This window comes from Excalfactoria chinensis, chromosome 5 (genome assembly GCF_039878825.1).
Source record: "Excalfactoria chinensis isolate bCotChi1 chromosome 5, bCotChi1.hap2, whole genome shotgun sequence".
Classification (NCBI taxonomy): domain Eukaryota; kingdom Metazoa; phylum Chordata; class Aves; order Galliformes; family Phasianidae; genus Excalfactoria; species Excalfactoria chinensis.
Window position 1 is genome coordinate 24,270,348 of NC_092829.1, and position 20,504 is coordinate 24,290,851.

Here is a 20,504-nt window from a genome sequence, read left to right on the forward strand (position 1 = left end):
AAGTGTATTTTCTTACCCTATTCTGCATTAAACAGATAATCAAACAAACCCCCTATAATGCTGATCATTGGAAAATTCTCAGGACCTGATTGCTAGAACTGCTTCCAGATGGGCGGTGCTCTTTGTTGTGCTGCCTTTGCATTTCAGTAGCAGTGTGTCTGTCTGATTGAGGGAGAACTTGGATACTGCTCTTGGAACCTGCTAGGACATTTTGATGCATAGAGACCGTCCACTAGGTCTTCAGGGGGTTGAGTGCCAGTAACCAGAAGTGTACAGAGCTGCAGAATGGAGGGGCATTCTTCATTTGTATGAAAGTGACAGGTTTGCATCACTTTTATTTCCTTACTTGCTGGTGCTCTCTTTTTCCCCCTTCCAGCCCTTTCTCTTTGGCCGCTCACATAGGCATGTAGGGCAGATTATCATACTTGCAACCATTGGAAACCTACGTAGTAGCTTAATGCAGATTTTGGGATTAGAGGGTGATCACTATAAAGCTCACCAAAGTACTTAAATTTGTAACACTTATCCACACCATACCTACATTGTAATGACTGAAGTTGTTCAAAATGTGACAGCTGTGTTATGTTATGCTGTAATTATTTTATCCACATGTTTGAAATTATTGTAGCTCGAGCAACTAGGGTGTGTTCCCTGTTGTGCTTTTTGGACTAACACCACTTAGGTTCTGTGCCAGTGGCAGCTGGTACATCCCTGGATAGCAGGAACTTCAGGAGCTGCTGAGGCCTGAGTGGATTTCAGCAGGCAAAAAAACTATCTGCTATAGGAAGTGCATGAGCCCAGTGTGAGAAAACATTCTTGGTCCACTGGAACACTTGTATGTTTTCCCCAGAAAATAAACACAGTGCTATTTTTACTATAGAATATTGAAATTTGCTTCCTCCCTCCCGTATGAGAATATTTTACAAGATAGTCACTCTGTGTAAAACTCTTTAGTAGTCTCCTGGTTTGTCTAGTCAACTTACAAACTTATTCTCACTGTATTGAGCTGCTGCTCTTGATTCTACATTATCTTCCAAGCTTAGGCAAAATGCCTTGGTAGTAGATATATCTTTATTACAGATCCACATTCAAAGCAGATTGAGTTCTTTTGCAACCTTCAGTAAGACTAGTAGTACTTGGCACGTAGGTTGTATATCCTCCACTTGTTCTGAATATTATTGCTCTGAGTAAAGCAAAGCAGGGCATCTTCCTTACCTTGTCATTTTGCACGAATGTGGAGATTGGCAATTTAGGTAGCATCTGTGGACCTAATGAGAGCAGTGAAGTTCATTCTTTCTCTTGGAGAAGCTGGAATAAAATAACCTTCTGTAGAGCCTTTCTCTTAAAAGCTGAAGATGCTGGTGACAGCACTACATGGGTAGTAAGTAATGTGCTTTAAAAATATTTGGGGAACTAGAATATGAAAATAGAATGCAAAGATGTGATACATTAAACAAATCACAGTTCTCAAAAAGCTGAGATAATGAGATAAGATTGTGTAATGTGGGGTGATGAGTTTGCATTCTCATCTGTGTCTGTCATTCAACTAGATGTTAGGTTTTCAAGGATGGATGGAGTCTGTTCACTCTGTTCTTTGCTTAGTGCAGTGGAATATTGATCTGTGATGAAACCCCTCACGTTCTATAGCATGACAAATATTAATAACTTGCATGCCACAGGCAGTAGATTAGGAGGAGGTGCTTAGCAGGTTGTGAGGAACTTTTCTGGATAGATGCAGATAATGTAGTAAGGAGAAAAAGGCTCTGAGCTAGCTGTGAGTGAGGCTCAGTCTTAATCTAACACGCCTAGTGTCACAAGACTGTAATAAGTTCAGGAGGAAGAGTATGTGTACGTGTGTTTGCATTCCTGCTGGCTTGCTTATGTGGTGTCAGTGAAAGTCAGTCAATGATATTTGTCCTCAAGAAGCTCACACTAGTTTGCTTGGTTTAATTTAGCATAGGAACATATTATTAATCATAATCTGCACAATCAAAATTATTGTTTAAATTAAAGGAAATAATTTGTATTTTGGTATGCTTTTTGTCTTATTTTGAGGTCTGAGAACCCAAAAAGTGAAAGGCTACTTCAGGTGGTTCAGAAAATCTACTTGAAGACATATTTCAGGAATGCATCCAAATATAGCTTGATAATAATGTATTCATAGAACTATGAAAGTCAGTAGCTGACTAGAAAAGCTGTTACACGTGAGTGTTGAAGAGTCTTGTATGCTTCTCTTTGTAGCATTGTAGGTTATAAATGTTAAAGACAAGTGCTGCACAGAACAAAGTGTAGCAATGTAACAAAGTGCTGCTCTGCTACACAGAAGGCTCCAATCCCGGGAGTTGCACTCGATGATCTCTTAAGGTCCCTTCCTACTGGCACGATACTGTGATACTGTGATACTGTAATGTGTTAGTCTGGAACAATGTTGAAGAGCAGTGAACAGATATCTGAGAGGTCCTATCTAGGAAAATTGTATCTCAGGTGCTGTGGACTGCATTGGTCAAATCTTTGTTTTATCTGAGAATGCAGATGATGACTTTAATTTATTTTGAAAGCTGTCAGTGTTGCTGTCATCTTTTGGGCTTGAAAAACTTCTAATATGTTGCCAGCTATGGCTTCCTTTTAAAAAAAAAAAATATAGTAGTTGCATATTACAGGTTTTTAAGGCAAGCCTTTGAAAACAGTGATAAAACTACTCACGGTAGTCTTAATGGTCGAAGTGTTAGTCCCAGCACTGATGAAGCATGGTTCTGTCTGCTTGACCCATCTCAGAAATACTTCAGGCTTCTGCATGCGTTTTATTCTCTGGTGTGGCTTTAGGGATAGTAGCTTCATCTGTCTTACTGTACTGTGTAGAACATGAACCAAATTGTTTGAGTTGAGAGAAATGTGAGGGGAGAGAAGATGACACAGCTCTGTGTTTCCTGTGCTAAGGAAGTGAGAAGAAACGTGCATTTGTTGTCTTGCAGTCTTAAAACATCTGGTTTGATTTTTGCTTTGTTCCCAGCAACAACATCTGTGTAAAATGAAATTGTTTGTCTCTTCTATGACTAAAACTTCTTCGTGAACCATCCTGGTTATCACTTTTTTAGGACAGATTTCCCCATTGCACATAAAGTAGATGATTTGATAGAATTGTTTACACTTGGTTCAGAGGATTGCATTGGAATGGAACTGTTAAAAGGAACACCAAGTACACAGAGTTCAGAGGCTGAATTAGCTTGCAGAAGTTTTCTTGTGAAAGCTCTTGTTAAAATTAGATCGGTTGCTATTTTCAGAAGGGATGATTTCTTTTGGAACATGAAGTTCATAGCGTTATTGCTGCTCTTACAGGATTTTCACGTGCATTACTGGAGTCTTCAAATTTTATCTTAAGTCAGTAAGCTTTTTATCTTTCCAGAACCAAATAATTTCCACAGGTTAAGTATAAGACAAAGTTACCCTTTCTTCCTGATTCCCTATGATGCAATATAGTACCCTCATTGGAAGACTGGAAAGCATTCCTTTTTTTAATGGCAAGAGGAAAGTGTTGTTGTTTGCCTTCTAACTCAAAAAGTATGACTCCTGACTACCCATTTATTATTTTTTGTGTAATCTGTGTTTTTACAAGAAAAGCATCACTGCCACGTATGTACTGACAAATAATTCAGTATAAATGATAGGCACTTGGTGACTCAGTGTTTTTGCTGTGTCATCTGAGTTCTCCCGGACAACCGTTTTGAGGACAGGAGTTCTTTCAAACTTTTCAGTTCCCATTTTCAATAAACTCAAGTTGGCATTTGTGTCTTTTATAAACTGTTGAATCGTTAAGTCTTTAAATGTTACATGGGCAGAGTGTGATAGGACTAGCAGGAATGGTTTTAAGATAAAAGAGGGGATATTTAGGTTAGATATTGCATGGAGAGGCACTGGAACATCTTGCCAAGAGAAGGTGTGGATGCCCCACGCTTGGGGCCCTGAGCAGCTTCATCTGTGGGTTGCAAGCCTGTTCACAGCAGGACATTGGAAGTGAATGACCTTTAAGTTCCTTTCCAACCCAAACAGTTCTGCAATGCATTATATTAATGTATCCAATACATAAACCACATTATTCTAAGTATTAAATGTGAGGTTTATGTGTATCAAGGGCTCCACTTATTCACATCACTGAGGATCACTGGGCTTTGGATTTGTAGCACATTATTATTTAATCACTTCATGTAGCATGGTTGGATCTTCAAGGAAATGATCAGTGTACTGCTGTCCTAGAATTTAGTGCCCTTATATGTGAATCACTCGCTGTATGTACCAGGTGGTGTATTGAGTGACCTCTGGATTGATGTACAGAGTGATTAGTCATTGAGTACTTCTCCTGTTTTCCAGACCAAATACATGCTGTCATTTTTCTCTCTCTGGATTTAGACGAGATTTAGGATTCCTTTTCCAGACCAATGTATTAATGAAAAAGTTGCAGTATTTGTTCTTTTTCTACATCTTGGTATGAGGTATCCTGTTAATATGGCTGGTATCACAATATGTGGCCTCTTCAGTTGATTCCCCATCATCACCTTTGAAGTATTTTATTTCTGTAGTTGATCTACCATTATGTTAGGTCACTGCTATTGCTAAGTGGTTACATGATGTTGGAAAACCATTTGTCTTAAATTATAGCTATAGTGAGGGTTGGGAGAGAAGAGGGAGGTGCAAAAGGATAAGAAAGGAAGTGCTAAGAATGCTAATGGGAATGGGAATGCTAAGAACATGAAGAAGGGTCAGTCATAGCATTAAATTATATGGCGTACCTGAGATCTGTAGTCCTTATTATTGAATGTAATATTTCATGGTTAATTAGCTATCAGTCATTGTGAACCCCAAAGGTCTGTTGAGGAAAAAATAAATTGATTGGTGAAGTGAGATTAAAATCCAAAACTTACTTTCCAAGACGATATATTTTTCCTAAGATATGCAAGACTTCAACATTATTATTCTGGGTTTCCCCCTCTCTTGTGGCATATTTTTAGGCTGCTGATTTGAATTTTGGGGTGTCTGTGGGATACCTGCATTTTAGTTGAATGCTTTGGATCATCTGTAAACTAATCCAGCAATTCACAGTAGCATGAAAAGCATCAGTCATTCAACGTGAAGATGTATGGAATCTCTTAATGTAGAGGAACTTGCACAGTGTACTAATTTATCTTTTTTTCCTTCAGATGTCCTCCTCGAACTTTTTTACCAGCACTGTGCAAAATTTTTCTTGATGAAAGTGCACCAGACAATGTATTAGAAGTAACAGCTCGTGCCATCACGTACTATCTGGATGTATCAGCAGAATGCACCCGTAGGATTGTCGGAGTTGATGGAGCTATCAAGGCACTTTGTAATCGTTTAGTAGTTGTTGAGCTGAACAACAGAACCAGCAGAGATTTGGCTGAGCAGTGTGTGAAGGTATGTTTTCTGTAGAATCTTGTTTAAGAGTGATCTGGAAAACTTGCTATTCCGGGACAGTTTGCTTGTATTCAAATCCTGTATATCATCAAAAACAAAAAGAAAGAAGTTTGTTCAAGTTTACGTGCCAGCTGAGCTTTTCAGCTTTACTGTCAGTCTGAAAAAGGTATATATCTGTCTTCACAAAAAGAACCCAAAAATACTAGAATGAAGTTTTCCTGCTTGTCTAAGATGATTAGCATGCTGGGGGCTAATTTTACGCACAAAAAAATGGAGTAGTACAGATTATTTACCTACTGTTCCAAAAAAAATAAAAATTGTTAGCTGTCCGTTCCATAGCGTGGGGCGTAGCTCTGGTGCAGCCTTGTGAAGTTGTCAGAAGAATTTACAGGACCCTCAAAATCTTTTCTGTGTTGTGTAACTTGTAATGTGATAGCACATAAGCAGTAGTAATCAAGGACTGAAACTAAGAATTCAGACGTGCTTTTCCTATTTATGCTATTCCAGGTTACTTGAAAGAGGATCACAAAGTAACAGGAATTGTGGAAGTTTCGGAGCTCTCACTTGTGTGTTACCTGAAACTTCATAATCTCTCAGAAAAAGATGCTCTCATATAGCCTTTCTTATGAACTCCTCTTAAAGAGGAGAAAAATAAACCTACTGTGGGGTGGACTTTCTTGTATTTAGTCCTGCATCTTAAAAGAAAATTGTTTACTGGAGATTTTGACTCCTTATGGATTTTGAAGAAAAGGCTTTTTATGTTGTTTTGCCTACTTAAGTTCTGTAAGAATATACACACAGCTAACTGTATTTTTATGTACTATAATTCTATTTCATTTCACTGTAGGTGTTAGAATTAATCTGTACCCGTGAGTCAGGGGCTGTGTTTGAAGCTGGAGGATTGAATTGCGTCCTGACATTTATTCGTGACAGCGGACACCTTGTTCATAAAGATACTTTACATTCTGCTATGGCTGTAGTATCCAGGCTGTGTGGCAAAATGGAACCTCAGGATTCTTCATTAGAGATCTGTGTGGAATCACTGTCTAGTTTGTTAAAACATGAAGACCATCAGGTAATGTAACTGTTGGCTCAATAGATTGTGAATTTAACATCCATTATGTCTAATAAATGAATGGCTTTGTATTTTTATACAGTCTTCATAACGAGGTGTTTACACAGTAGTGGTTATATTTGGATATTGTGGTAGCTTTCTTTTACACTTGTGATGACAAGAGAATATAAATACTGCTTAGTGTTTAACTGCAAGTGCTATTGTGTGAATATGATCTAATCCTGCCCCTGACAATTTATTTAGAAATGTCCTGGTGACTTTTTCTTGGAAATAGCATCTGAAGTAGTTGTTGTTCTGTATCTGTGCTTCAGTCAGTATTATACTGAGTATAAATAAAAGATGGAAGCTTAGTTTGTTTTTCTGTTGCCAGACCAAGGGAAACAACAAAAACATCCACAATACATGTTAAAATCTTGTACTGGAAGCCACTTAAATGGTACTACTATAGACCCAACATTGCCTTTTTACAACAGTTTTATAAACTTGAGATGATGTAAAATCTAGGAAATAATTCCCGTGGTTTTCCCACTAGTAGCATCCTTTTGTGTATGTTGCACCAATGCTTTTACAATAGTTATTTAGTCAAGTCTTTGCTGCTGGGTTTCTTGTCAGTGTCATTCTTAGGCCCAGTTTCTACCCCACCTTTGTCCCTATTCCTGTCTTCACTCCACCCCAACTCCCTATTTTTCTTTAGTTAGACTCACAAATATGACATGCTAAGTCTTTTTGACTGTGATCTACACTTCTGTTGTATATTCGGATCTTTAACCAGCTTGTCAGATGGCTGTAGCAAAAGAACAAGCTACTTTGGATTTTAGACATTATGTAACTTTATTAATCACTGATCATCTGAGGCAAGCGAATTCTGAATTTTACACCGTAACTCCGTGGTCTTCATTTATTTCGCAATTTAAAATGTTTGAAAAAAAGCAATTTCTGGGATTGTTGGAGATCTGAGCAAAAATTCCAACTTTCACAAACTTTCTCTTTTAGTATTTAATACTTAAAGATAAGTTTGCTTAAGCTCAGAGTGGTCAATTTGATAGTGAGAGAATGTGGGAACTGTATGTTTTCTGTGAAAGAAGCTTCAGGATTTATGACAAATGTTGCCCAGTAACTTCCTGTATCATTTTCTTTTTTTCCTTTTTGGTCACTTTGTGATCAAGTGTGGGTAGCCAGTGAGTAATTTCACTTGATTAGAAGAGTTTAGACCAGATGAACAAGGCCCCAAGAGCAGCTTACGTGTGGTTGCTTTTTTAACCTTTCTACTTCACTCGTGATGAGTGAGGAAAAGTATCTTCCACAGTACAATTGCTTTGTTAACTGTTGCCCGTCGTGCAGGACTAAATAAGCTGAACTTTGCTTGTGTATTTCTGACTGAGCAGTTCTGGTGAAATTGGTAAATTAAGTTTACACTATGATTTATATAAAGATTGATGGAGTTGTTTATACCTCTTGCTGTCAAAGAATGGCAGCGAAATGTCAGAGAACGTGTCTAGTCACCATTGTAAGATAAAGAAAAAAATCTCTTTTATAAGAGTACTGATAAATCAGAATGTATGGCATGCAGGGACCATGCCAGCAAGGGCTGTACTTAGTCATAAGAGTCTTTGTTTTTTTGAGTCCTTGCAAAGTTAGTGAAAATCTATGATTTTTAACTTAACAAAGTTTGGCTAAATGGCTAATAATTCCATAATCTTACTCTGTGTATTGATGAGCAACTGTTTTTAAGGCCTCTATATGTTATAATCATTTTGAAAATAGGCTGCACTAGAAATTGATGTCACTTTTGGGACTAAGAATTGTATTAAGTTAGAGTTGATGATGAATAGATACTATTGTTTTTTTTGTTGTTGTTATTTCTTTGTTTTAATTCACCTTCAGAGAACCTAGTTTGCTACCTTATGTTTAGGTAGGCAAACATGCCAGAAGCAACTCAAATTGATGTGCCTTTGCAAAGTCAGTGATATGATGAGTTGAGACATTTCTATTGTAATGTGCAGTATAAATGAGAGGCATTCAGGGTGACCCCCCTGCTGTTTTCAACACAAGCATGAAAAGAAGTTGTATCCTTTTCCTGGGCAGTTGACCAGAAGTCTTTTTTGCTGGGCTGTTAAGAGGATCATCAGAAAGCCTTATTTCCACAGTGTCACTGCAGATTGCATTTTTATTTTTTAAACTTTAGTGAGAAACCTGAATTTTAGGTTTTATGTGTATGTATATATATATTTATATATAAATATATATAATATTTTTAATTTTTTTATTCTTTTCAAAAAAAACTTGATGTATCCCTGACAGATGGGCAGGGGGTTATCTAAATGTTGTAAATCTCTTCTGCCAATTAGTCCATTTTTTTTGTATGCTTGGGACAATTACAAAATTTATTTTACTAAAGAGAAGCATGTGGACATTTGAATACAACTTTAGCTATTGAATGCTGAGTAAATTTAATACTTTGGCAGTTCTGAATTGGTATCTCAGCTAATGGCATGTTGCATAGCATTTCTATTAAAAGAAAGCAGCAGTTTAATGTAACATAGTGTTATGAAATTATAAAACAGTAGAGTATCTTATAGGTCTATAACATTCAGATATTTTTAGAATTGTCCTTGTGCCTTGGAAGAACAAATTTGAAATCCAGAAAATGTTTGAAAGTTCAAGTAAAAACTCAGTGCACTCTTATTTATTATTATTATTATTTTCCCTTTGCAGCTTAATTAGAAAATCACTTCAACAATTTCTACCATCAAAACAACCAAAATGTTTTGCCCTCGGTGCCTAAATGCCAAACTGCAGGTTGATTGGTTGTTTTGAACTATGTCATTACTATTGGGGATTATAAGTAGTTATATCTCTTGTAAGAACATGTGTAACTATGTGGGGGCTTAAAAACAAAAAAAATTTAATAACCAAATTTTCTAATTAAATGTTGCTGTATATTTGTTCTTTGTATATATAGTTAAGGAGATACAGTACTGCATTTTACACAATTTGCCAAAGCCATTAGAAGAGGGAAAGGGGTAAGAAAACAACAGTAGTGAGTGTTTCAGAACATTGTTGTGTTCCAACTTTGAACTGTTTCCACTCATTAATTATGGAGGGAGCATGGGAAAATGAGCTTTATTTCCATTTTTTCCAGGAATTATCCTTTTAGCACCATAAGTGACAGGAGATTATTCATTTTTTCACTTACACTTCTTTCTTAGGTTTCTGATGGAGCTCTGCGATGTTTTGCTTCATTAGCTGACAGATTCACTCGTCGTGGAGTTGATCCAGCTCCATTAGCTAAGCATGGATTAACTGAGGAGTTGTTATCTCGCATGGCAGCTGCTGGTGGGACAGCATCAGGACCATCTTCAGCTTGCAAACCTGGCCGAACTAGCACTGGAGCACCATCTACAGCTGCAGACTCTAAATTAAGTAATCAGGTGTCAACTATTGTAAGCCTGTTGTCCACCCTGTGTAGAGGCTCTCCAGTAGTAACACATGTAAGAAATCATTTTACACTACAGCTTCTTATTCTCTTAGGGTTTTTTCCTGTATGTACTTTAGTATATGGAAGACTTGTGTTGCTGTTTTATGTATATGTTTATAGGCTATGAAAGATGTATATATAGGTTATTTATCAAGAGGAGGAAAAAAAACTGAAATATTTCATATGGAAATGATACCCAATTTTGATAGTATTTTCTAAAGCCCTGTATATTTTTTATTGTTCAGACTTTTAATTATTTCCAGGATCTCCTAAGATCTGAACTTCCAGATTCTATAGAAAGTGCGTTGCAGGGTGATGAGAGATGTGTACTGGATACCATGCGGTTAGTAGATCTTCTTTTGGTGCTACTGTTCGAAGGGAGAAAAGCCCTGCCAAAATCCAGTGCTGGATCTACAGGCAGAATTCCAGGATTGCGAAGACTGGATAGTTCTGGTGAACGTTCTCATCGGCAGCTGATAGACTGCATCCGCAGTAAGGATACAGATGCATTGATAGATGCTATTGACACGGGAGGTAAGCAAGAACAGTCTGGAAAGGAAGTAAGATGTTTTATTTATCTTTCTGTTTTTATAATGTACGGTGTTGTAATACGTAGGTGGTATCTTGAAATTTTATATACAAGTTGACTTTGTTAAATGCGCAACATTTCCTGTTAGTAATAACTCCAATGCCAATTTTTCTCTTTTTTCTGGATTACTGTTAACAGTATAAATGTCTTTATTGGAGATGTTTAATGTTTTTACAGACTTACCATTTGCTTAAGGAACATTGCTGATGCTTAATCTTTTAATACTTTATATTTCAATTATTTTTCATTGTGTCTTTCAGCTTTTGAAGTAAATTTTATGGATGACGTAGGACAAACTCTTTTAAACTGGGCCTCAGCTTTTGGAACTCAGGAAATGGTAAATAGATTTCAGAGAATCCTAAAAGTTCAGGTTATTTTCGTAAAGCAGGACATGAAAAAACTTGTTTGCTTTTTTTCTTGTTTTATAGGTAGAATTTCTCTGTGAAAGGGGTGCTGATGTTAACAGAGGGCAGAGGTCATCCTCATTACATTACGCAGCATGTTTTGGAAGACCTCAGGTAGCAAAGGTAAGATTTAAACTGATGCTGTTAGAGAGCTTTATATACTGAATTTTTGCTTTATTCTATCTGTAGGTTCTTTGCTGCAGTATGTTCAATGTGTGTTCTGTCACGTAGTTTCTTGTTCTTTACCGTGTTCATTGCAATACAAAGATTTGGTTACAGTATCAGTAATATGAATAAAAGTAGTTTTTTTAATCAGTTTTACAGATATAATCACATTCTGTTCTAACTTTGCATGCAAGCATGAGAAAAATGTTGGAAGAATGTGTGGAAAAATACATTTATCTCTTTGGAAGAACGAATCTTAATATTGTTTATTATTTGATAATATATGTTCTCAGACTCTCTTGCGACATGGTGCAAACCCTGATTTAAGAGATGAAGATGGGAAAACTCCTTTAGACAAAGCTCGTGAAAGGGGTCACAGTGAAGTAGTAGCTATTCTCCAATCTCCAGGTGAGGGCAGATTCTAATTCCTTAATCTTTTAATTCAGTTACAAGAATTTGTGCTCGATATTAAAAAAAAAAAATTTCATGAGAAAACAGTGTTTTGTGACCAGCCTTGCAAATTACATGTTAAAATTTTAACATGTCACATGTTCTTGAGAGATGGGGGACTGCAGAAGAAACTCCGTAGACGTAGGCAATGCCAGTGGTACTGGTCTTTGGCTGTTGAATGGGAGTAGACTGGTATTTTACCATGTGTTTAGGACATGTCAGTCTTGGTAGCTTCTCTGGCATTCTTTCTACATGTAAACTGTACTTTACCTGCTTGTGGGTCTCTTATAGCACTATAGTCATAGGTAGTTGTTTGTTTGTATTTACTTGAATTATTTTGAGCTACTCTAATGAGTGATTTTTGGTAGTACTTTATCTCATAATTTTCTTTATGAAGTCTTGACATATAAGTGTTACTTTTCAGAAACATGTATTACTGTTCAGGCATCCATATGTTAATAAAGGAAACTTTTTACTTTTATATGAAGGGTGTTTTTTGTTTGTTTATTTTCCAGGGGATTGGATGTGTCCTGTTAACAAAGGCGATGAGAAGAAAAAGAAAGATGCAAACAAGGATGAGGAAGAATGTAATGAACCCAAAGGAGATCCAGAAATGGCACCTATATACTTGAAAAGATTATTGCCTGTATTTGCACAAACATTTCAACAAACTATGTTGCCTTCAATAAGGTAATAGGCATGATTGTCAATTTCCCTGCGTATTTTTTCACTTTTTAATAGTCTCTGATAAAGATGCAAAGGTGGATTAATTTTTTATTTTTATTTTTTTTTTAATAAAAATTATCACAACTGAAAGGTGAAGTCATGCAAGTGACATTTTAACACCTTTTTGTTCAAATAGAAGTGATGGTTTGAAAAGCATTTAGTCTTATTTTTACTTAGTATTTTAAATGGCTTTCTTCCTTGCTGGGGAAGTGGTGTCTTGGAAGGAATATGATTAGTCAAAGTGGGAGAGAGAAAGGCATATTCTTGACCACAGGGATCATTATGACAGGATATTGTGTTCTTATAGTAACTTGTACTATGGATGCTCTTTGGTTTCAGCTGCTGTAGTGGAAGTACTCTTTTAGGAGAGGAAAACTAATGAAGTGGTACATACACAGAGGAATTCTGACTGGAAAAAGTTACTGTAGAAGGCTTCTTCATAGCTTCAGTGTACATCAGTTGGGAAAAAATGCTTGTTACTGAGTGAATTAAAGCAATCTAATTTGATACTTAAAAAGCAATACTGTGGGTGGTATAGTGATGTTTGCGATAAATTGTGTCTCAACTTAACCTCTCAGCCTTTTACGCTGTGAACGTAAAATTTGCTTTATCTCTTACTTGTGATCCCATTCTTTAGGTACTTTTAGGGATTAAGTGCTTTGGGGCAGCTTAAATTAGGCCATTTCAAATAAAGGGAAAAAGAAGCTATATTAAGCATCTCTGCGTAATTAATTGCTGTTGAAGACTGTAGCATTCCGTATTTTAGAGCTTTCTTTTTGAATGTGGTTAATCATTTGTTTAAAAGTCACTTGGAATAAAAATTCATCTTTAACCATAGACGAGTAATTGGCTTCTGAATTTATTTTGCTTTCTAACATGGAAAGTGGAATGGTCTAATAGTAATTTTAGACTTGAGAACTCTAGGGATCTTAACCAAAATGCTGAAAGCATGTGACAGGCTGAAGACTGAAATAGATACCTAAGTGTCAGATGGTGTATGTGGAAATGAATTGTCATCACCGAGAGTGGTTAAAGGCAGAATGTGAAATTGACTTGACTACAGAAGGGTAGAAAAGACTAAAGTATGTTAGAGTGTCATAGTATTGTAGACTCAAGAAGATCAGTAGGTGGATTATTCTTGGAGTTAATCTGAGATTTAACAATCTGTTCCAGAACTGGGACTCATTTCAGAAAACTGTTTCAGTAAACTTGCATAAATGTAGTGCAGAAGCAATTTTATCTTGAATGTTTTTGTTGCCTTGAGTTCTGCTTCCTTTATCTTTGTAAGAAATCTTTTTCCTGTCATCTGTTTTAAAGGAAAGCAAGTCTTGCTCTCATTAGAAAAATGATACATTTTTGTTCTGAGGCGCTGCTGAAGGAGGTTTGTGACTCTGATGCTGGCCACAATCTGCCCACAGTACTGGTTGAGATAACAGCTACAGTTCTTGATCAAGAGGTAGGAAGAAGTAACATTTCCTGAAACCATAAAAAAAATAAATAATAAAAAAAGGATTATGCTCATCAATTCCACATGCTTAATAATAGTGAATGTTAGTGTTCATAGCATTCATCTATAACTGGGATTATCATATCAAGATATTAACTAACTTATTTTTTTCCTTTCCATTTCAATTTATTACAGGATGATGATGATGGCCATTTACTAGCCTTGCAAATCATAAGGGATTTGGTGGATAAAGGTGGTGATCTTTTTCTAGACCAATTGGCTAGACTTGGTGTAATCAGTAAAGTGTCAACTCTGGCGGGACCTTCATCTGATGATGAGAATGAAGAGGAGTCTAAACCTGAGAAAGTAAGTGCTGGAAATGCTATATTTATTTGTTCCTGTAAAACCAGCACTTCTAATACAATTTTCAGTACTGCGAAAATGTCCAGTGGAAGGCAGCTAGATAGGTTACTAAATTAATGCTTATTGTATGCCCATTTTTGAATTGTTTTGTTACTGTTGTTTCTATTGTTTCGTAGTTTAGTTTCCTCTTAGCATATTGTTGTCTACTGAGTATTTGTATTTGTACATAGTTATGATAAGTGGACACTGATATTTGCTGTGCATCTATTTCAGTGTGCATGTATCAAATAACTGTAGAATGTCTTTGTATGGAATATATTAAAAACATAAAAATGAAAATAATTTTCTACATGATAAATAGCTTAAATGCATGTTGAACTTGTTTGCTGATTTCCAGTGGTCATTTACAGACAGCCCAGATACTCGTGTTATTCATTTCATTAAAAGTTATCACACAGAATCACAGAATTATAGGGGTTGGAAGGGACCTCTAGAGATCATCGAGTCCAACCCCCCTGCCAAAGCAGGCTCCCTACACCACGTCGCACAGGTAGGCGTCCAGGCGGGTCTTGAATATCTCCAGAGAAGGAGACTCCACCACCTCCCTGGGCAGCCTGTTCCAGTGCTCTGTCACCCTCACCGTAAAGAAGTTCTTGCGCACATTTGTGCGGAACTTCCTATGCTGGAGTTTCAGCCCATTGCCCCTAGTCCTGTCCCCACGCACTACTGAAAAGAGACCAGCCTCGCCACTATAGCTCCCACACCCCAGGTATTTATAAACCTGGATCAAGTCCCCTCTCAGCCTTCTTTTCTCAAGGCTAAACAGACCCAGTTCCCTAAGTCTCTCCTCATAGGGGAGATGGTCCAGGCCCTTCACCATCTTTGTGGCCCTCCGCTGGACTCTTTCCAAGAGATCCCTGTCTTTTTTGTACTGGGTTTTGCTGCCATCTGCACGTATTTCTAGACAACTGGTTTAGGTGGCCCTGCATATAAGAAAGAAGTTTGGGCAAGATGTCTGTCAGAGGTCTCTTCCTGCCTTGAACATTCTGTTCTCACAAAGTGAGTTTTGAAGAGAGGTAGATGCCCCAGTCAGTAGACTGCTGTTATTCAGTTGATGGGCATCTGAAAAGGGACTGTACAGGCAGGAGGGCTTAGTTTGTTTTATACATACATCTTTTTCAAAAGATTTGTATTCTGTGTTTTGTTTTTCAGTGGTGTTTTTTGTTTGTGTGTTTTGTGTTTAAATACTTCTATGGTTTTGTTTTTTTAATACAGGAGGATGAACCACAGGAGGATGCTAAAGAGCTGCAGCAGGGTAAACCATATCACTGGAGAGACTGGTCAATCATTAGGGGAAGGGACTGCCTGTACATCTGGAGCGATGCTGCAGCTCTGGAACTCTCTAATGGTAGTAATGGATGGTTCAGATTTATCTTGGATGGGAAACTGGCCACAATGTATTCCAGTGGAAGCCCCGAGGGAGGATCTGATAGTTCAGGTAGTTTTTCCTCAGTTCAAATCATAAGTTTTGAGATTAATTTATTTGTTTATATAATTTGATTGGAGTTATTTTGTTTTGCAGGAATTGGATTACTAAATAGTAAAGGATGTAAACAGGTGGAAGGTGGTCAGTTAATTGTGATGCTTTTCATGAGATAGCATGTGACTGTAACTTGACTTCCTTGTTGAATTGTGTAAAGTAAACATCTTGCCAGTGAAAGTGTATTAACTTTGTTTTGTTTTGTTCCTTCTCCACGCATACTTAATTTTTCACTCCAGTCATTAAAAGCACTTTGTAGTGGCTGTCCCAAGAAAAGCAGGTTGAAATGGCCATCTGTTGTTTGCTTCTTGCTAGCAGAATGAAATTGCATGTGTTTGGAGACAAAGTAATGGAAAGTTTCTCATCAAGACTGGGAAACAAATTACAGTATTTTAATTGTTGGAGAGATAAAGGGATGGACCTTATACACTGGCAACGTACAGAGTTTTGTTAAGTGTTCTGTACAGAATATACAATTCATTATGGATATCAAAACAATCCCTTTTTATTCCATCTTTTTTGCAGCAGTTCATACATTTATGAGCCAATAGATGTAAAATGCTTTATGTTATTAAGTTTCCAACAAGCTGTAGAGTGAAATAACAGGACATGTTGTTTTATGATTCAGGATAGAAGTGAAGTGCCAATGTCATTATCCCTCAATTTTTAGATGTGAAGACAAGCTGAGGTACGGTGTGTTTCTAGATTATAACGCAACTGGAAACCACTTCTGAATTTTTTTCTACAAATTGTGTTCTCTAATTCTTTAGACAAGGCAAACAGTTTCTCTGTTGATATAATGGTTTGTCAAACAGTGTAATTCTAAGAAAATCCATGAGATTCATTTCTTAATCATCATATCCCCTGGATGCCACTTCTGCTTGCTTCCTTCCAACTAGTGGAATGGGATGGAATTCTACTGTTTCTGTAGAAGAGCAACTGAGTGAGAGTGAAGAGAACTTAGGCTGTTAATTGAAGTTTATATGCTTGTTCCTCTCAGTCTTCTTAAATTTTATTTTATTTTTTTTAATTATTGAGTAGATCCCAAGTTTTTGAACAAGGTCTCTAGCACGGTTATTATGGAGGAGAGGTAGCTACAGTTAAATTAGGGGGTTTTTTTTCTATTTTTTTCTGTTGAGAAGACTTCTACTAAGGAGTGCTGACATTGCAGTGCCATTGCTTGATATTTAACCACTAGCTAGTTGTTAAGCATGTGCAGCAGCCTCTTTTTCTTGAGATAGCAAACTAGTGTTTAAGATTTAACTAAAAATCCTACAACACAATATTGATTCAGAATAGTTTCTTAAAGTCTTGAATTGTACAATATGTTCTGCTGTCCTAAATCATTGCTGATTAATCCCATGATGTACTTTTTAGTAATGTAATGACTGGCAGGACTGTAGAGGGTTGACTAATGGAATTTGTTGGTGTGTATTGCATGATGGTCAAAGTGTGGAGAAATGTGTATATTTCAAATGTTTGTGGAAGGTCTGTCCTCACTCCTCTCTACCTTAGCTTAATAATTGTTTGAATTCTTAGGGGGGAAAAAAAATTCAATGCAAAAATTGAAATTCAGTGGCAATTCTTAAAGTGGATTCCAAAATTTTGTCTAAAGGAACCCAAGAATTATTCCCAACTATGCATAATCATTGCACTTTCAATGTGATGTACAGTATAATAAAGTAAAAGTATACATACAGGAATTTGGAAGAGTTTCATTAATAGATTTTTCATTTTTTCTTTTTAAATAAACTTCAATGGATGCTAAAAATTTTAAGCATAAAGGATGGTATGCCTCAAGTTTATTTTTGCATACAGAGGCTGTTCATGTCTTAAAATGTATTAAGATGGCAAGTTTAAAAAACATACAGTGTAAGTCATTGCAGCAGACAGGAAACAGCAATTTTATGTATTTATGGGCTACAAATGTAATTATGATCTCATCAGAAATTCTGGAATTATGTTAACTAATGTTTTAATGTAACATGCAGTCTTTTAATTACTGCAATAGCAAAATATAATGTAAAAATTGAGTAGTTTGGAATAGTTTCAAGCTAGATGGCCTGCATATCCAAAAAGTAGGATATGGGCTCGTTTCTTTATCTGTTATCTCTATAAAAATATCTGTTCCTTATCAGATCCCATTTGATGCTGTTAGATTTAGTTTGTATTTCTCTCAGAAGTGGCAAATATAGAAATTCTGCAAAGGAGATAATTTAAAATTTTAATATTGCTTGTAAAAATGTTCTCTTTTTTGTTGACATTGTGACAGTTCATATGAACAAGTCGCTGTTATTTCAGTTTTGACACGTGGATCTCATCATGTTTTCTAAAGTTCTAAAGTTTTTGTGACTTTTTTTTCATTTTTTATATAGGCTCAGTGATTTTTTTTCCTCCACTTTCTCTAGATGCAGTTGATCACTCTTTTCCAGTTGGAAGATTTGTTTAGTTTTCTGTTTCTGAAACATGAGTAGTTCATGATGGCAAAAATGAGATTTAAATTATTTTTACAAAGCAAAGCTTATTGTGGATTTTTTTTGATGTTAGTTTAAAGAGTTGTGGTCCATTTTGATGTGATATCACTGCTGGCATACGTAGTGGGAAGAATTTTAAAATACAACTTTTAATTTCAAGTGTAATTTTGCATTGAATATGCTCAGTTATTTTGCTCTTGGGGAATAAAAAAATTACTTAAGATACATGATGGTGTGAAATCAATTGTTAGAAGAAATAAAAAACACATGTTTCTTTTTAACTAGAAAGTAGGAGTGAATTCCTTGAGAAGCTGCAAAGAGCTCGAAGCCAAGTAAAGCCATCTACTGCAAGTCAGCCAATTTTATCAGCACCTGGGCCAACTAAACTTACTGTTGGAAATTGGTCACTTACCTGTTTAAAAGAAGGAGAAATTGCTATCCACAATTCAGATGGTCAGCAAGCTACAATACTGAAAGAAGATCTGCCAGGCTTTGTGTTTGAATCTAACAGAGGAACAAAGCATTCATTTACAGCTGAAACCTCTCTGGGTAAGTATGTAGGTATGTATGATGCACCGGTAGGAGCACGTGTATACTAGGTAGTTTGTTTCTTTGTTTTACATACCTGTGGGAAATGATGACATTTCTAAAAATACATTGCAGGATCAGAATTTGTGACTGGTTGGACTGGCAAAAGAGGAAGAAAGCTAAAATCTAAACTGGAGAAGACAAAACAGAAGGTTGGCGAACATCTATGAGTTTTATACTTAAAGTTTAATTGACTTTATTTTTCATTATGCATATGGAGATTTAGTTTTCTCTTAGGGATTTAAGATCTTTAATTTCAGCTATACATAATTTATGTTTAAAGGGGAAAGCTGAAAAGCCAAACTTACAACAAAGCAGTTCTGCAGCTGTTTTTATCCAGAGCATTTCATTTGCTGTACTGTTTTAAAGGAAAGCAAATCCAGTTCTCCTGCTGTCACAATCAGCATTGATTCTTTAATCTTTTTGAAGATTCTGTAATCTTTTTTTTTTTTTCCATTGAATCTTTAAGTTAGTGGTGTATATAATGCATGATTCATCTATTGCTTGTTTGCTTGTTTGTTGTTTTGATTTGTTGGAAGTTGTGTATTTGATTGGAATGTTTTGGTGATTGTTAAAGCTTAATTTCTATAAGTTTCAGTAAGGTTCTGCTTATTTCCTTATGTTTGCCTGTGTAATTTATCTTTTCACAGCCTTTTCATCTTATATTGTGCATTGTATGATAGTTTTCTGTTTCTGGAATCTTGAATAATAAAGTGGTCTCATGCACATTATGAAAATCCTTTTGTAGGTACGCACTATGGCAAGAGATTTGTATGATGATCATTTTAAAGCTGTTGAAAGCATGCCTCGAGGAGTAGTTGTAACACTGAGGAACATAGCAACACAGTTAGAGTCTGCATGGGAACTTCATACAAACAGACAGGTAAGCACGTCTCCTTTATTCTATGTGTGCTGTTAGTGGATTTCACATAGCAACTCAGACTCATCTATGTGGTTATGTAAAAGGCACAATGTGTCTATCTGAACTGTGTTTTTGTAGTGGTATCTTTTGTGTGGGATGGGGTTTTTTGGTGAGGTTTTTTTTTTTTCTTAGTGCATGTAGTTATGTGCATTACTGGGATCTCATTTTTCAAATGATCCAGGTGAAAAAAATGTTGCTTTGCTTCACCGTAGTTGTCTTCTTGTCTTTCAGTGTATTGAGGGAGAAAACACTTGGAGAGATTTAATGAAGACTGCTTTGGAAAACTTAATTGTACTTTTGAAGGATGAGAATACCATTTCTCCATATGAAATGTGCAGTAGTGGATTGGTTCAATCATTGCTTACAGTTTTAAATAATGTGAGTTTATAGAACATAAGTCTTTGAAGAAAAGCTTTTGAAAGAATATGCCTTAATTTGAAGATCTATTATAAATGTGGTTTTTTCTGTCTTGATGAAAATTAAGTGGACTTGTACCAGTCATTGATCTAACCCATTAAGTATGCACTGTCTCTACAGATTGCTTTGGTTCAAACATGCTGCTAAATGTCTTTCAGTTAACAGTGGTCACTTATAATGGCTGCTATTGTTTAGCTTTAGATATTTAGATTTTTAAATAGAGAATTCAGTAAGACTAAAGAGATATTTTGCCAATATAAAGGATGAATGTGTTGCTCTTTATTAAAAGTAATATATATTAATTTTTTTTTCTCTCTTAGAATGTTGATTTAGATATGAAACAAGACTGTAGTCAACTAGTAGAAAGAATAAATGTATTCAAAACAGCATTCAGTGAAAATGAAGATGATGAAAGGTAGGTTAAAAAAAATAAATAACA

At 36.1% G+C, this 20,504-nt stretch overlaps 1 protein-coding gene across 8 annotated transcripts in view; it reads left to right on the plus strand.

The window, feature by feature from the left end:
- HECTD1 (HECT domain E3 ubiquitin protein ligase 1) overlaps positions 1 to 20,504 on the plus strand; it is a 57,582-nt gene that overhangs the window by 10,280 nt on the left and 26,798 nt on the right. For 5 of the 8 annotated variants that reach the window (XM_072337515.1, XM_072337523.1, XM_072337520.1 and 2 more), the window contains exons 3-18: positions 5,193 to 5,427; positions 6,275 to 6,502; positions 9,712 to 9,993; positions 10,226 to 10,514; positions 10,830 to 10,906; positions 10,998 to 11,096; positions 11,432 to 11,546; positions 12,104 to 12,278; positions 13,632 to 13,770; positions 13,957 to 14,127; positions 15,400 to 15,622; positions 18,424 to 18,687; positions 18,802 to 18,878; positions 19,475 to 19,609; positions 19,880 to 20,026; positions 20,386 to 20,480. In XM_072337515.1, the coding sequence (XP_072193616.1) occupies positions 5,193 to 5,427; positions 6,275 to 6,502; positions 9,712 to 9,993; positions 10,226 to 10,514; positions 10,830 to 10,906; positions 10,998 to 11,096; positions 11,432 to 11,546; positions 12,104 to 12,278; positions 13,632 to 13,770; positions 13,957 to 14,127; positions 15,400 to 15,622; positions 18,424 to 18,687; positions 18,802 to 18,878; positions 19,475 to 19,609; positions 19,880 to 20,026; positions 20,386 to 20,480 (2,751 nt within the window). The remainder of the gene's footprint in view (positions 1 to 5,192; positions 5,428 to 6,274; positions 6,503 to 9,711; positions 9,994 to 10,225; positions 10,515 to 10,829; positions 10,907 to 10,997; positions 11,097 to 11,431; positions 11,547 to 12,103; positions 12,279 to 13,631; positions 13,771 to 13,956; positions 14,128 to 15,399; positions 15,623 to 18,423; positions 18,688 to 18,801; positions 18,879 to 19,474; positions 19,610 to 19,879; positions 20,027 to 20,385; positions 20,481 to 20,504) is intronic. The other 3 variants (XM_072337519.1, XM_072337522.1, XM_072337517.1) reach the window with 1 other exon arrangement.